This window comes from Apodemus sylvaticus, chromosome 16 (assembly GCF_947179515.1).
Source record: "Apodemus sylvaticus chromosome 16, mApoSyl1.1, whole genome shotgun sequence".
Classification (NCBI taxonomy): domain Eukaryota; kingdom Metazoa; phylum Chordata; class Mammalia; order Rodentia; family Muridae; genus Apodemus; species Apodemus sylvaticus.
Window position 1 is genome coordinate 66665143 of NC_067487.1, and position 17168 is coordinate 66682310.

The 17168-nt window shown below is 45.9% G+C and overlaps 1 protein-coding gene across 1 annotated transcript in view; it reads right to left on the reverse strand.

The window, feature by feature from the left end:
- Window positions 1–17168, reverse strand: part of Ap3b1 (adaptor related protein complex 3 subunit beta 1) — a 200642-nt gene that overhangs the window by 7659 nt on the left and 175815 nt on the right. The window contains exons 25-26 of the mRNA XM_052159389.1: window positions 11317–11414; window positions 5937–6075 (exon numbers count right to left, since the gene is read on the reverse strand). Of these exons, the coding sequence (XP_052015349.1) occupies window positions 5937–6075; window positions 11317–11414 (237 nt within the window). The remainder of the gene's footprint in view (window positions 1–5936; window positions 6076–11316; window positions 11415–17168) is intronic.

The following is a 17168-nucleotide window of genomic DNA, read 5'->3' on the forward strand; positions in this document are numbered from 1 at the left end:
CAGAGACTCATAGAACATGGCATTTAAACGTGTATTTTTTTTATTAACATTTTTTGACACTGAGACAGGTCTGTTCCTAACAGCACCCACTCCACTTAAAAGAAGATAATGACCACCAATAGCCTCCACACCAAAGAGCTCGAACTGTGGCAGCTAGTCATGGTTCAACTACAGACATCTCGTCCAGAAAGAACAAACAGACACAGGGAAGGTAACTGCCAAGCTCTGCTAAGACAGGGTAAGCGAGTCCTTCATAATCCCTGCCTCACACAAGGTCTGAAGGTTGGGTGTCCTGGGCCAGAAGGCCGCAGACAGATGCTCCAGCGTTACAGAGAACATTGGGGACTGTCCAGGCAGTCACCCATCTCTGTCATTTCTATAATCTTTGGAAGCTGTGTCCCTGCATACTCAGGTAATATTTATTCCTTCTCAGGTCTCTGATGGGGTTGAAGTCTAGAGAGTCAAGAGTCTTACTATGAGCTTAAATTGCTTAGGAATATGAAAATGTTTTTAGTATGGTAATACAGGTTAGGATAAAATTTGAGTTAGATACAGAACTTTAAATACACCAAGATCATAGCTTATAGTTTTCATAATTGTTTCATAATTGTTATAATGGTATTCCATTTATACTTAAAAGAAAAAGAACCTTTTATTGGACTAAAAGGGGGGAATTGTAGAAAGAATATCTTGTGTATTGTATGGATGTTAATTAAAAAGCCTATGGCCTATGGCTTAGGCAGGAGACAGAGGTGGAATGTCTTGGAAGCAGAATGGATTCTGGGTTACAGCCAGGCGGGAGATTCTCGGGATGATGTGAGGAGATGGTATCTGAGCACAGGTAGCCAGCCGCATGGCAGGATGCCGGCTAGAATAAATGAGGTGTTTTAAGTCTAGTCAGAGAAGAGCCTAGCTAAATAGTCAAGGAGTTTGTAAACATATTTTCAGTCTGAGTCTTATTTCTGGGAGCATGGGGCTGGGAGGAAGAACCAGGCCTAACTTCAACACAAGTCTACATACATGATCCCAAGTTTAATCAACCTAAGGATGAAAGAAAGGCAATTATTAGGCCCCTCACCAAGAAGTGACTGCTATTCCAGAGACTCATAAGATCTTATGGGACAGAATGCGTGTGTGTGTGTGTGTGTGTGTGTGTGTCTGTATGAATATCCTTTATAAATATCATTTAAAGCGTTACAATGTAATAGGAAGGCTAGAAGTTAAAGAAGTGGCTTGTACCTGTACTTTAATAAGATTTAATTTTAAGCCTGAAATAAATGACTTTAATATGTATTGATAAATTAGTGACCAAGATTGCCATAATAGATATACTATTCAGTTTAGAACACCAGGCTTTCTTAGCAATTAGTGACTACAGCAACAAGAGCAAAACATTTATACTAAGGTTGTTATTATCTACAAAGTGTATATGTCAACAAATTTAAAATTAAAAAATGGTAGAGGGAAGGCGAATTTCAGTTGCTACACATGGGGAGGGAGCAGAAGCACTGACTATGAGTGACAGACAACAAGAGAGGCTCTGTGACAGTCCAGCCAACGCCAGAGTCCTGTGGGCACCTGAGGTCTGTCTGCGCCCAAACATCACATTTCCAGTTCACAGCCAACTGGATAAACCTGAGATGACAAGGAAGGTCATCATAATTTAATACTGATGCAAATGTTGGCACTGTGAACACAGTCCGGTGCCGGAGTCTGCTTTCCCCGGCCTGCTGCAGCTACCATGGAGTCCCACCGAGACAGGCTCACAAAAGAACCTGTAGAACTTCTCACCTGGGACTGCGTGTGAGTGTGGGAGGCCCTAGTTCAGTGTGTACCACTAGTGTCCCAGTAGTATCCCACACACCATAGTTTCATGAACGTCATGTGGCTATCCTTAGCTAGGGAAGCCAGGACTTCACCAAGTTTTGGGCTTTGGAACATCCACACAGATCCCAGGCTGGTCCCGGCTATAATGAGCTGAGTCACAGACACGGGGGAGGGGGAGAGGGAGGGGGAGGGGGAGGGAGATTTACTCCATTTTTCTTAGACATCTTTTCTGGTCCTTGATGAGCCTGTGATTCTGAGGCTAGTCCTAGTAGCCTCCCTTAGAACACATGAACTCCTGAGTGTGTGGAGGCGGCTCACACGCTATGAAACGCTGGCTATGCTGACCACACAGACTCTACCCATGGAAGAGGAAATAAAACTACTCCATTACATGTTTTGTCAACGCCTTGGATGTTGACAGAACTCATTCCCAGGCTGTTCCTTCTGAAGTGTGACTGACCTGGAAACAGCAGCCTGCACAATGGCTGGCAACAGAGATGGCCGAGAAGGCCCTTCTCCCAGAACCGCTGGATAACAGCAGTGAGAAGACAGAGAGGTGGGGCAGTCAATGGTGTACAGGTTTTCTGATGCTACCAGTTGTTTAGAATATCATGTCTGCCTCCTCTGCTGAAGTTTGAAAGCAGTGCATTCTAAGTCTTTGGAGTGAAGTTTGTAAAACACACACAGTGTACACTTGCCCCCCCCCACCCCCCCAGCTCTCCTCTCCTCACACTACCGGAGCCTGTGCCTCCCTCTGGTAAGCGCCCGCCCTGCTACACAGTCGCACTGGCAGAACATCCTTTACTGTCTTTAGAGTCAGGCTCCTGTCCAGGCCAACCCGGAACTCGCTCCGCAGCCAAGGCCAGCCCTGGGCATTCTATCCTGCCTCAGCCTCAGCCTGAGTAGCAGAGCACACGTCGACTTTCCAGGGTAGCTGCCAGGTGCCCACTTTTGCACACTTCTGCAAAGTCATCAAGTTTACGTTTCTTAGAAACTAACACACATTTTAAAATTGGCATTTAACCAAAAATATTCAAAATTTGGAATGTTGTAGGAATATACTATTTCAAAGGAAAGCAATAAAATTTTTATTCATTGATTGGTCAGGAAGAATACAATGGCATTGCTACAAGTCCCGTAAGGAAGAAGTGATCTTGAAAACGAAGGAGAGCAGATGCCAGTTTGTTATATAACAAAACTTAAATCTTAAGTACTAGTAGACAAATGCCTCCCATGTTTGGCATCTTAAAAATATTAAGTCAATTATTGTTTACAAACATTATAAACTCAAAAAAGCTCTTGGAGAAAAGAAGAGAAATCGTTAAAAGCCCAGGCTAGGCTTAGAGAAAAGGACAACATCCCATGGGCAAATAGAACAAATACTACAATCGTAATAAAACACAGCTCAAAAACACTAAACTGTCAAGTTATGCTATTAAACTGTAACCAGCAATCATTATTTCTTTCAAGTGAGATTTTAAAAAGCATTGGGATGGATTTTATAAACAATTAGAAGAACGGCAGAGTTAGACTATCAGCAAAATAACTTAAATAAATTTGTCTGAAAACACACACACACACACACACACAGCAATGAGGTGCTTATGGCCTAGAGGCCTTCAAGCATTTAGGCATTGGAAGCTATAATTTTTTTCAACACTTGAAATATTTTCAGAAGCAGTAGACGTGAGCGGCAAGTTAGGGTGGCACAGCTTGTTAACTCCACGCAGACATTTGCCTCCCCGCGACTCCCCTCCCCCAGGCTGCAGAGCCAAGGCCAGGCCTTTAATGATGGAGTAAGGCAGAAAAGCACCATGGGGGCCTGGCACCTGGGACAGAGCGTATCAGGGCTGAGGCGCACTCCGCACTGAAGTCCATGGAGCTGGCTCAGTTAACTCTCTCCTTTGCATTAGCAGTAATAATTGAGCAAAGACTGTGTTTTTAATTAAAGTCATTTGGATAGGCAAGAGGCTGCAAACCTCCAGAACAAGTTTCAGAAAAATTATGTGATAATCAAGATTATAAAACTGGCCTTTGGTAACCGGTCGGTGGTGGCACACGCCTATAATCCCAGCACTCTGGGAGGCAGAGGCAGGCGGATTTCTGAGTTTGACGCCAGCCTGGTCTACAGAGTGAGTTCCAGGACAACCAGGGCTACACAGAGAAACCCTGTCTTGAAAAAACCAAATCCAAAAACCAAAAGCCAAAAACCAAACAAAAACAAAACAAAAAAACCCTGGCCGTTGAATCTCAACTCTGTTTCCATTCTCAGGCATGCCTTTCTCGGCTCTAATAAACTGTCTCTATTTCTGTCAGTAGAAAACCCAAAACCAAACCAAACCAAACCAAACCCAACAGCCTATGCCACTTGCCCTTCTCAGACCATCTTCCAGCAGGAAGATCGCTTTCATATCATTTAGCTTCAATTAAGAAGGTAATCTTACTTCTTTTCATCTCAGAAATAAAAATCTTCAAGACTGACTCTTGTTTTCCAAAGTGCAAAAACCACAACCCAGCAACTCCCCAACAAAAACTACAGCAGCCGCCGCCACGAGCCGCCACCTCCCAGTGCTGTGCACCAGGAGATCTATGGCAAGTGCAGACCGTGGCAGTTCTAGACTAGAGAGAACCTCACACAACAATAGCAGCCTTACGTTTTCTATTTTCAGGATCTCATAAATATTAAAGAGAACCACAGAAGGCACAAGGCAGTTCTCAGGGGCTGGACGGCTCAGTGGGAAGAGCTGGCTAGCCACCTACAGTCCTCTGAGAGGAGGACTCAGAACCACAGAGCTCCCCCCCCCCATCCTGAAGAGGCTTTATTACGTCCTTTTGAGCACCACCACTTGACAGACTGAGCCCGCGTCAGTGTGATGGCTTTCCTTCCATCTGCTTCTGATACTCACCACTCTCCATGAGAGGGACAGGGGTTCTTACAAATCAACCCCGGTTTACCCGAGGCCCCAGCCCCTCTCCTGCTGTAACCAAAGTAAAGACAAGGTGCACCTGCGTTTTGAGAAGTGTGCACTCCTGGTTCTGCCCCACAGAGGCCAGCGCTGACACCACGGCCAGCCTCTCCCTCTCCACTCTGTGGAGGGCAGGCCTGCTTCCTCTGCAGCCGTCAGTCGCAGGACCTCAGCTCTGCTCGGCTTTGGCTTTTAAACCATCTCCACATCAGTGCTGAACCCAAGTCCACCAGAGGATGAACAACCCGCCCAGACAGCAGGTCTGACGCCCAACCACCCAGGGCAGGCCTCCCAGGGAACCTCGTCTGCTTCTGTGCCATTACAGAAGAAAAATGCAACAGGCCTGAAGGGGCTGCCTTTTGAAGCCAGATTTCTTCTGTAACTGGCAATGGCAGGAGAAAGAACACACCAAATACAGTGTGTGGACACGGGCTGTAGTGAAAGTGTGCCACAATGGTGTTTGGGCTGCCTCCTCTGAGCTCAGAAAGCCCTCAGAACAACTATGTAGATAGGGGAGTCTTCGCTTTACTTTGGCTTGAAGTTGTGGGCATCACCAGTGTGTGGAGCAGGAGCCACACTGGCCTCGGGACATGGGACCTGGAGCAGGAGCCACACTGGCCTCAGGACACGGGACCTGGAGCAGGAGCCACACTGGCCTCGGGACACGGGACCTGGATGCTGGGCTTCGTGCAGGTGCCTGGGGTGAGGAGGTGCTGGGGCTGAGCACAGCAGCTGAGTCACCTGCTGACTGACCTGCAGCCCCTTCCATATCAGAAGCAGCTGGAAGGTCGTGCGGGTCAGGGAAGGCGCTGCCTCTGTAGTGACCAATGCTCCAGTCTACTGTTTGAGGAGAGTTTGCCGAGAAATCCAAGTCCAGAAAAATAAGGTGACTTCTAAACAGCCTTATAAAAATCATCTTCAGAACAGGTATTATAAAATGTAGCGGTTGTCTCAGCATCCTTCAGAAACAGTCATGCCAGTATCGGAAGGATGCTATGAAATGAGATGGGGCTCTGACCCAAACCTATCAACCAACGGCTCACCACTGCATATGGTTATTACTGCCCAAGTAAACAACAGAGTAAGCAGGCCACATGTGGATCCACGCGCTCTCTCCACCCCAGGGTTACTCCGCGAACCCACCTGTGCACGTTATCCCGGCTGGAAGGCACTGCACCGAGGTTGGCAACATCGACAACCCTCTGGAGGATCACGGAGGGAGTGAAGTTCTGTGGAGCAGCGATGAACGTGGCAGAAGTCTCATTCATCCCCGTGAGCATTCCTGCAACAGCGAAGGCACGCTCCGTTCAGCTGGGCTCGCCGTCAAAGCTCTAAGCCCACAGTCAAAACTCAAACATTTTCTCAATGAAAGGGATACTAATTTAGAATTTAAGGTATAAAGTAATTACATAAATTAAAACAATACCAGAATTAGTAAAAGAAACTGTTTTCACTGTGTAGGATAAGACATAGGATGCTGTAAACAACAGACAGGATGTTCTTTATAAATCTGACCTTAACTAGTATAGGATAAAACCTAAGAATTCTAAATAAGTTTTTAACACCAGCCCTTTTGAAAATGTAACAAGGGTCATGTAAGCTGCCTCACTCTTACTTGGGTGTATACTTAATATCATTAGCTACTTATCCTGCTCTTTCTAAGATCAGCACCACGACTCTTGACAGCAGATGAAGTGACCCAGCCCCAGCAGCGGTACCTGATGAGTGGCTTCCAGGTGACAGGTCTGTGAGGCCAGCAGGGGCTGGAAGTCACACAACAGCTATGCAGTTCTACACTGAGGCGCTAAGCTGCCCTCAACAATAAAGCCATTTGTCTGGTGAACACAACTAGAGCCTGAGACACAAATGGGAATTTCTGAAGAGAGAAGTTTGACAATAGGAAAAACGTAAATCACAAAATTCTAAATTCCAGGACATTCCAAATAATATGAAAACAACAACAAGGCAGAGGCAGGCGGATTTCTGAGTTTGAGGCCAGCCTGGTCTACAGAGTGAGTTCCAGGACAGTCAGGGCTACACAGAGAAACCCTGTCTCAAAAAAGAAAAAGAAAAAGAAAAAAAAAAAAGAGAAAAGAAAAAAAAAAGAAAACAACAAAAAACAAAACAAAAGACAAACAAACAAACAAAGTGGGGCTAGAGAGATGGCTCAGCAGGTAAGAGGGTAGGTCCACTGACTGCTCTTCCAAAGGGCATGAGTTCGAATCCCAGCACCCACATGGTGGCTCACAACCATCCGTAAAGAGATCTGATGCCCTCTTCTGGTGTCTGAAGACAATATAGTGTACTTACATATAACAAATAAATAAATCTTTAAAAAAAAAAAAAACAGAGTGAAGTCAAATTCGGGACAAACCCCACAGTTAACAACAGATATGCCATTAACCTCAGAGCCGACTGTGGAAATGTCCTGGCAGCAAACTCTTGGGGAAATAAATACCAAAATGTAGTATATGGGCTAAAAACCAAAATGATTATTGTAAATGTCATCTATTTGCATTTGTGACATAAGTCATGAACACTAATGGTGTCTACTAAACATAATAACTTTTTGAGATCATGTGCACAATACATGTGCACAATTTATGAAAATGGTACATTTTGATTTCATGCTTTCAAAAACCATATATATCCTTCTTATTTAACCTCCAAGCCTATACATGCACTTTATTTATTTCCTGCAGAGGAAATCTGACCAATTCAAAGGTCTCTCTGATCAACAGCAGAAAGACACTAAAAGCTAACAGCACGGTAAATACCCAGTTCCTAGCCATCAGATAAAAACCGGAACCACCCATGTCCAACAAGGACACGCTTACTAGCCACTCTCAGCCCAGGAACAGTACATCCTGTCTTAAGCCGGTTAACTTCAACATTAGGCAGAAGCTTTAACAAGAGCACATGCGGCCAAACCGTGCTTTTAAGTGAAGCGCAGAGGCGGCCGTAGACTGCGGGGAGATGTGTGCACTCATTTAGGATTTAAACCGTCTCCATTAAGCTCCATTGAAGAGCAACCGCGGAATAAATGAATGCAACTATGTTTATGTTAAAAGCCTGTTTCCCGCAGCATGTAATTAAAGGAAATGCTGTACAAAGCCAGTACTTTTGTCAAGCTCCTGTAAATGGAAAGATGGATAGCACTCAGAGAAGTGAATGCATTGCTTCATATTTAACCTTAACACTCTTGTCATTAATGGTTTGTCTAACTTGGTCTATAAAAGACAAGGTACTGCTCCATTGAAGTAAAATTAAAAAAATCAACTAAACCATGCTTTTCAGAACAGAAGATTCATTATCGTCAGCTAATGTATTGGCATAAAGCAAAGTAACATCCTATCGAGTAAGGCACACGCTCAATCTGCCTTTCCACCCCCCTTTATTTTTAACTCATGCTGTTTTATTGTTATAGGCAATTTGTACCACTCAGCATGACAGTGTAAACTGAATCAAGATTAATTTACATGCAAAAGAACACTTAGGAGAGCAGCCTGGTAAGCAAATGTATTGTCTCGATTGCTGAGGTGGAAAGGAAACTGGAAAGGGAAAGGTACTCTAATTAAGGGGCATCAAATATGATTGCTTGTGCTAGTTAAGGGCCAGAAAATAGCAAATGTCCGACCATTTAAGGAATTAGCATCTTGCAAGTTCGGAACCCATAGGATGGGTGCATAAATCACAATAAAATTAGGCAAGCATTCTAGGTTTCGTAAACCAGAGATTTTGCTTAATGAAAATATATCAGGGTATTCTCAAATTAACAAGAAAGAAAAACATGCCATGGTGATCATTAACGTTTGCCTATATATGTATAAAAGTCAAGGCTCAGGGACATCCTTCTAAGTTGTCAGAGGGAAGGCTGTAGTTTCACTGACACTTAACATTTTCTTCAAGGTATCAGACAAGATTTAATTTAGGCTCATCAGATGTAATTGATAGCTAAAATGAAAAACAAGGAATACAATAAAATATTATTTTAAAAGATTTTTCTAAATTTTAGATTTGCAATTTAGATGACAGAATGATGGGCACAGGCAGCCGGGAGTAAACCCCAGGCCTGAGTCTCTGCAAGTGAAACTGTCGGAAGAAACTAAATTCACTTTTTCAGTCCACTTCATAGTACTGAAAGGCTCTCCTCACACATAGCTCGTTAACTAACTGTGATACTCAAACTCGTAACAAATACATCACACTCCGGTCGAAGGCTCAGTAAGATAACTACTATTACACTTTCCATACGCAGGGCGGCCCAAGCTGACTGAGCACTTGGTCCACACTGCTGCTGCTCTGACCAGCTATGTGCAGCCGCTGAGAAAGACTGACAGGTCACGGAGCAGGCCTGAAACAAAGCTGGAGTTGTGAGGAGTCTGGGTGTGGAGCATGAGTGCTAAGAGCACTTCTAATATTTTACAAACTCAGTTTTGTGTATCTTTGCAATAAAATAGAACCCAATTCCTCCTGTTTCTTTATAATTTTTCAATCCTAGTAAATACACTTAATGTACTTACTTTTTGAGTCTTAAAATTTATGTCCTATGAAATGAGATAATTATGTATGTTAAGTGTATTTATTAAAGTAGAAACAGAATTTAAAGCTAGTGTGTAACAAAGTATACACACACTTCTTCAATTTACTTCCATTTTATCTTCTAGAACTTTACACTAACAAACATCAACAACGGTGGTTTTCATTTCAGTTCAGGACTGCCCACTCCGGCTTCATCTTAAGAGGTCTTCTGTGACACTCAGACCCCTTCACAAATCGTGCATAAAGTTAAGGACTGAGACCTCTATTACCAAACTCACTGAAACCCATACCTAAAAGGATGATCCTGAAAAAGCCTGTGTTAAATCTGCCAGCATCAAGTCCCACATCAAAGGATGAATTCAGGAAGACAGAGAGAATGATACAGACACGCCAAGAGACCTGCGAGGATTTACAAATACTTCATATAAACACATTTTCAAATAGCTTTATTCAGAGTAGCCTTTCTGCTCTATTAAACATAGCAAACAGCTGCCAGATTTATTCAGACAAATAATCAACAACCATAGAGTAAAATGGCAGAAGAAAAAGGAATTTTGGCAACAAGCCCGCAGAGGACCGCGGCTATTCTCCGTGCGCACCTCTCCGGTGCATGTGCGGTTCTGTATGGCTAGTCAGAGAAAACTCCCTCAGTCACAGCAGAGAACAAAACATTTGATGAGAATCACACATATTCCCACCAAGAGCTGGGGTGAACAGGTCGTGCGGAGATCTGTGGGACAGACCTGAGCTGCACCCCAAAAGCAGGCTATCCCTACAGGGGGCACCTTCCTCCCAGAAAGCCACTCACCTTGATTTGCTGAGCGGATGCAAAGCAGAGAGGCAGGCGCTAGCCAGCAAAGGGCAGAACAGTAAACACAACACACAATCAAGTCATTTGTCATTAGGAAAAGAAAACCACAGACATCTATAGCAATACGCGACTTTTCAGAAGACAAGTGAGTTGGATTTAGCTATCCCTTTTTAAAACCACTTAGTGAGGTATGAGGGGTGGGCACTCCACACTGAGTGTGTTGTCCGAGGTTTTCATGGTGGGAGGCTTCTAACGGGTCTCTCTGATCCCACAGACAGTCAGGGTTGTATGAAAAACAAAAACAAAAACAAACAAACAAACAAAAAAACAAATCAAACTCGACACTGTAGTCACCTAGTGCCAGGAAGCATGGCCTCCCCTCAGTCACGGGCGAGAGATAGCAATGACTAAGAGACATCCAGATGAAGGATCTTTGGTTTCAGCCTCCAGAGGGAATACAGTTTAGGCTCACATAAACTTTCACACATTGCTGATGACAGCATTTAAACAGACCCTACCATTATGAGCACTGTTCTTAAACATATAAAATCAGTGTTTCCCCATGACCATACATAAGAAAGGCCCCTCACATTTATAAGACAGCATGCTTGACTCTGGGTAACTACAATATTAACAGCTGCCTTCGGTTGCAGATATTTTCTTTAGTGTGGATTTAAAAATCTCTCAGATCTGATTTCGCCAAAGTTAAAAGAAAAGAGAGGTATTTCAATAGTATAATTAGGCTTTATTCTGAAGGCAAAGTGTGTTACTGTGTATACAAAACAAAACAAAACAAAACACATTAGGAGGAGACAGAAAAGAGCTTTGTAACAATGCACAGACAAATGCAGACCCGAGGCTCACAGCGGTGGAACATAAGTGCTCTCCAGTTCCTGGAATTTAAAACGCAGGCGTAGTGCAGGGCTAAAAAACAACTCCCAGAACCGAACAATTAAGGACCAGTCCATTATTTTGAGAACACAGTAACTAATTTCCAAAGCTGCCAGCAATATACATAGACGTGTCCGAGTGCACGCGTTAGGAAAACCCGGAAGAGTGCATGCTTGCCCGCTGGTGGCTGGGTGCGTGGGAACCCTAGGGCCTGGCTGCAAGCACAGGTATATATATATAGTGTAGAGAACTTCCTAGCAAACTGCGGTCCCCTCTCACCTTGCTCCTTCTTAAAGTCCTTCTCTGACATGGCCACAGGTGACAGCAGCTCCCCAACAGGTGGCTGGAGGGTGACGTTGAAGCAATCATCCTTGGTGCTAAGGGAAGAAAGATCCAAAGATGACCAAATGCTTTTTAAAAAACTCATTCTTTCACACACTGCAGTAAAACAGGGACGGTTAACGTGACCTCTCAGCCTTTTGCTCTCCCCCTGGGATGCTGTGGTTACAGCCTGCACCGCTGAGGGACTGAAGGGACCAGCCCAAGGGTTTCCGTAGGTGAGGTAAACACTACGGATGAGCTATCTTCCCAGCCCCTCAGAGTTTCTTTTTTGAGACAAGTTCTTTTTGTAATCCAGACTGGCCTTCAATTCCTGATACTCCTATGTCTACCTCCCAAGTACAGGACTTAAGGGTATGTGTCACACGCCTGGCTTTTGTTAGTTATTCCTTATCTGCAATGAAATTAGCCTGCTTCTTTATGTATCTAGTGTGTTTACGCCAGGTGTGCGAGTGCGCTTGTACACATGCGTGCCGAAGTGTGGAGGCCCCGGGGCTCCCCTTCTACCTGTGTCTTGTGGGGATCCGACTAGGCCCCAGCTCCAACGCTCCCTTTTTAACTGAACACACTATCTTTTAATTGTGTCATTCCCTGACAGTTGTTACGACTGACAGGATGTGATGTGTTTAAGGAAGTCCCTGTTTCTGTGTTGAGTGGAGAACAAACAGAGTGCAATTACGTCCTTAAATCTATTACTGCCAATAAGGCCTCCCAGAATCGCGCTTAAGAATGTAGGAGTCAGACAGGGGAGGTCAGCTGCTGAGGGCCACCGATTAGGAGCGCTCTCCGCTGCAGCTAACCAGGAACTGCGCTAAGAGTTCCTGGAGAGGCAGGTGTTTACTGTCTTAGAGTCACAGGCTTATTAGGTGGCTAAAGAAACCTTCAAGGACCCGGCTTTCTCTAGCTTTCCACTCCACCATCCACAGGATGTTGCCTTTCCTCATGGCTGCCAGACGGCTGTCGGATCTCCAGGTACCAGTCAAAGAGAGACCGGACTATTCCTTTCCAGGCCTCACGGGATCCCGTGGGCACGGCGAAGGTGACTGGAGGTGAGGGTTAGAGATACAATCTGTCCCTGGATTGAGGCAGGGTGAGGTAGGGACTAACAGAAAGAAGAAGGGACAGAAAAGCCAATCACTTTCATGTTACTACTGATTTTTTTCTTCCCGGAACTAGGGGCCAAACCTCGGCCTGATGCATGCTAGATAGTGCTCTACCACAAACTTAGGCCCCCTTCCCACACGCCCAGAAACTCTCACATAAGCTACCTCACATTTTTCAAAACATGGATTCGAGGCAAACCAGCATGCCCTGCTTCTATATACAACCAACAAATGTTTACTGAACAAAGAAAGCTGTGCTCTTATGCACTGTGCAAATCTGTGAGGAACTTAGAGTAAGGGACCTTAACACAGGTCCAGAAGGCGGGCCGTGGAATGCTCAGCACTGGGGAGCCGAGGGCAAAGGTGCAGCCCAGGCAGGTTTGCCTACGGAGTGAAGGGAAGAAAACCTTGTACCCAGGCCGGAGTTCTTGGAATGGCGAGCAGCCAGGTGAGCCCATGCTTGAGGCTGAAGGGACAGAGAAGGCTTTCTATACAGCACGCCCACCCATCCCAGCTTTTACAGAGTTGCGGCTCGAGGTTGCTGTCCTGGAATCCCGACCAGCTCCCGCCTTGTCACTCTCAGAAGTCTAACAATATAACAATATGCATGGTCAAGTAGGCACACCAGAACCAACATGAAGCACATTCCGTGTCTAATTTTTAAAGATTCCTCTGTGTGTGTGTGTGTGTGTGTGTGTATGTGTGTATGTGTGTATGTGTGTATGTGTGTGTGTTTGATATGGGTACCCCTGGAGCCACTGATGTGGGTGCTAGGGAAGGACCTTGGGACCTCTGGAGGAGAACCAAGTGCTCTTAACCACAGCACCATCTCACTTGTCCGGTTTCAGTGTTTCTTAAAGTAACGACAAACCATGGCAGACCGTAAGCATAGGTCCTGTGTAAGCTGGCGAGGCAATGACGGGGGGCTGTGGGGCATCACACGCGAGTCTGAGTGAGGGTTTACTGAGTAAATACACAGGAAGTGACTCTGAGACAGTTTCCCTTATATAAAATCTACTGGGAGGACAGCCCGAGGCTGTGATGTGGCGAAGCAGTGGAGTGCCGGGGCAGGAGTAAGGTCCTGGGTTTATGTGCCAGCAACAGTCAAAATAAAAAACCAGAAAAACATTTAATCATGGCACCCAGGGCCACACCAGGGCTGTAAGCAGCCATGCGTGCTGGGCTTTTGCCCAGGGTCCCTGCCTCAAAGTCCATGCCTGTTCTGCTGGGCCTTGCTGCTTCTCTGGTTTGGGGAACATTTAGAATGGGGAAGGTGAGAAATTTTACAGTCTAGAATCAGAGCAGACATGCTCAGTGATGGATGCACAGTCTTTCAATGAGACTACAATGAGAACAACTGGGTGAACGGCAGCACACTTAAGGGGAATCTGCGCTCTACACAAAAGAACTTGGATTTAATATTGTACATTCTGAGATGTCCGGCAGATAATTAGAAATACAAATCAGGAAGGGCAAAAATAGGTGACACAGAGAAAAAGGACATACCAGGAAAGGCACGGTCAACAAAGCATGTGGACAAAGGGGTAAAGGCTGGTGGGGACAGATGGGAAGAGAGGCCAGGAAGGGAGGCCTAACTGGAGGACTCAAGGGAGAAGCAGTAATGTCTACCTCAACAAAATACATCAGACAGGCAAGGAACCCAGGGCAGCACCAGGCAGGGGACAGGAAGGAGGAGGATCTAGGAGAGGCAGGGAGAGGCATGGAGAGACATGGAGAGGCAGGGAGAGGCATGGAGAGGCAGGGAGAGGCTGGAGAGGTGTGGGAGAGGTGTGGAGAGGCAAGGAGAGGCGTGGAGAGGCAGGGAGAGGTGTGGAGAGGTGTGGAGAGGCAGGGAGAGGTGTGGAGAGGTGTGGAGAGGTATGGAGAGGTGTGGAGAGGCAGGGAGAGGTGTGGAGAGGCAGGGAGAGGTGTGGAGAGGCAAGGAGAGGAGTGGAGAAGCAGGGAGAGGTGTGGAGAGGTGTGGAGAAGCAGGGAGAGGTGTGGAGAGGTGTGGAGAGGCAAGGAGAGGCGTGGAGAGGCAGGGAGAGGTGTGGAGAGGTGTGGAGAGGCAAGGAGAGGCGTGGAGAGGTGTGGAGAGGCAAGGAGAGGCGTGGAGAGGCAGGGAGAGGTGTGGAGAGGCAGGGAGAGGTGTGGAGAGGTGTGGAGAGGCAGGGAGAGGTGTGGAGAGCTGTGGAAAGGCAGGGAGCTTCCTGACTGGGGATGAGAGAAGCTCAAGGAGTGGAAAGGCAGGGGCTGGGGTCCTGCTAGAATAAGGTCTTAGATAATGCAAGCACTAGATGAAGGGTTAGCCTGGGAACACAGACAGAAGCCAGGCCAGGCTTGGAGGGGCCCAGAACAAGGATGGTTGGCTCCTTGGGCATGTGTGACAGTCCACACAGGAGGAGGTAGACATGCATGCACACCACATACTGTGAGCTGTAAGTGTGAGACGGAAAGCCAGGCGCCTACTGAGGAAAACTCCCACTAAGTATGTGCTAATTAATTTTTTACACCTTTAATTTCTTGTGTTATATTTTTATTTTAGTATGTATACAATGTCAGTATACCAAAGCATATGCTTACATATACACATGTATATTCATATACAGCAGCAACAACACCACATATATAAGAGGGGCCTGTACGCAACTCTAGAAGGCAGAGCACTACCGGTGAGGTGGATGCTATCTATAACTCTTTAGAGAAAAGTGCTCCCCCAGGACTCTGTGGGTCCAAGGTGGCTCAGCGGCGGCAGTGGTGGTGAGGTCCGGTGCAGAGAGGGAGGAGGGATAGTCCCAGGTCTGTGGAAGGTCTTAACTGGGTTGTCCTAATGACACTGTGTGGGAACGGCAGACACCACTGGCCAGATGGGTCTGTGCTTGGCATCCTTTCCGGTTGAGTCTGTTGAAATGGAAATGGTGCACGTCCAAAATGACCGGGCTACTGCAGCAGTGGACGCTGCAACCCTCACTTCAAATCTGTCTGCTTTTTCCCCTTTGCTGACAATGTGTCCCAGGGGACATTTCTCTCCACCTCCCTTCCTTTCTTCTTTGGGGAGATGGACGAGGTGCAAGAACGCAGACAGGAGCCTGAGTTGGAGTAGCCCTCATGGGCCAGGAAGATGCAGAGGCCACTGTAGGTGAACTGGCACGTGACACATAAGGCAGAGCCTCAGACCCAACAGACGCAGGGCAGCTGGTCTCCGGCCAGGGTTGCCACGAACAGTCCGAGTGTGGGAACAGACCGGAGAATGAGAGCCTCTGATGCACCCAGCCAGTCTTCTGGCACGGCTTTGTTAGCAGTGGCAAGAAGAGAAAGTGGCAAAGAGTTCCTTTGTAGGACAAGCTTTCTCTTCCATTTCCACGAGTCTCCAGGGTGTCCTTCATTTCTTCTTTCCTGTCATTTTGCCTCCTTTACTGACTGCTTCATTCTCTTTTACTATTCTTTTCTTTTAAACATAATTAGAAATATTTAAGTGTATGTGTTTGTGTGTCTGTGTGCATGCTGTGTGTTGGCAGGGACAGGTGTGCCACAGCAAACGTGTGCAGCTCAGAAGAGAACTTCATGGACTGGACTCTCTCTTCACTTTGTGAGTTCTAGGGACCAAACTCAGCCTGTCAGAGTCTCAGCCCCTGGTACTCCTTATCTTTCCCCTTCTCTTCCTATTACCGCTGGCTTACCATGAGGAAATCACTGTCTGTTTCTCCTCAAATATATCAACATAGGTAAGGACTGGTGAGATGTAAACTTACTGAATTACAAGACCAATAAAGTAGCATTATCAAGACAGCTCCATACAGCTGAGCTAGAACAGGATGGCATAATCTGTTAATGTAAGGGAAGAGTTTACTTGTTTTTGTTTACCTGTGATGCATACACAACGACATACAATCCCATTTCACAGATGCCTATGGTCCACACTGGTAAAGTGTCTAAGTAAGAGGGACGAGCATGCAGGCTGCTCACTGAACCCGAGACCCAAGGCTCTTGTCTAAGGAGAGTAACAGCCCCTCAGAGATGGGTGCAACTATTCAGTGACGTAAAACGAACGTCCCAGGGACGCAGATTTACACATGCGATCCAGGCGGATCAGAGATCTTTCTCTAACCACACAGTCTCTGAGCTTCATCCCTGAAAGATGAAAACGCTCAGGTAAAAACAAAGAGTACTTAGCACTTGGACAGACAATGTCAACATGAAACGATGCCAGTTTAAGGCTCATAAACAGCACACAAGGAGTACATACTTTTCTCTGCCTTTCTTATCAATATCACATATTCAAATTTTGAAAATTTGTCAGTGATAGGTGAAACATCTCAATTTTTATTTTCCTAAATACTAGCCATGTTATATATCTTTTTACGCTTACCTACTATTTTCATTATTTTCTTTTTAAGATTAAAAAGTTATGTATATTTGCCTGCATGATTGTACATATACCTTGAGGGTACCTGGTGCCCATGGAAGCCCAGAGAGCATCAGGTGCCTGAACCAGAGTGAGCCAGCTGCCTGGTGGGTGCCAGGTATAGACCTGTGGCCTTCTGTGAGACCGGCAAGCTCTTAACCACACAGCCATCTCTCTAGCCTTCCTTATAAAGTGCCGCATCTCCTCTTCACACTTCTCGCATATCCAGCCAACACACCTGCTGTCTGTCCCAGGCCCTCTGCTGGTTCCTACGTTTATGGTTC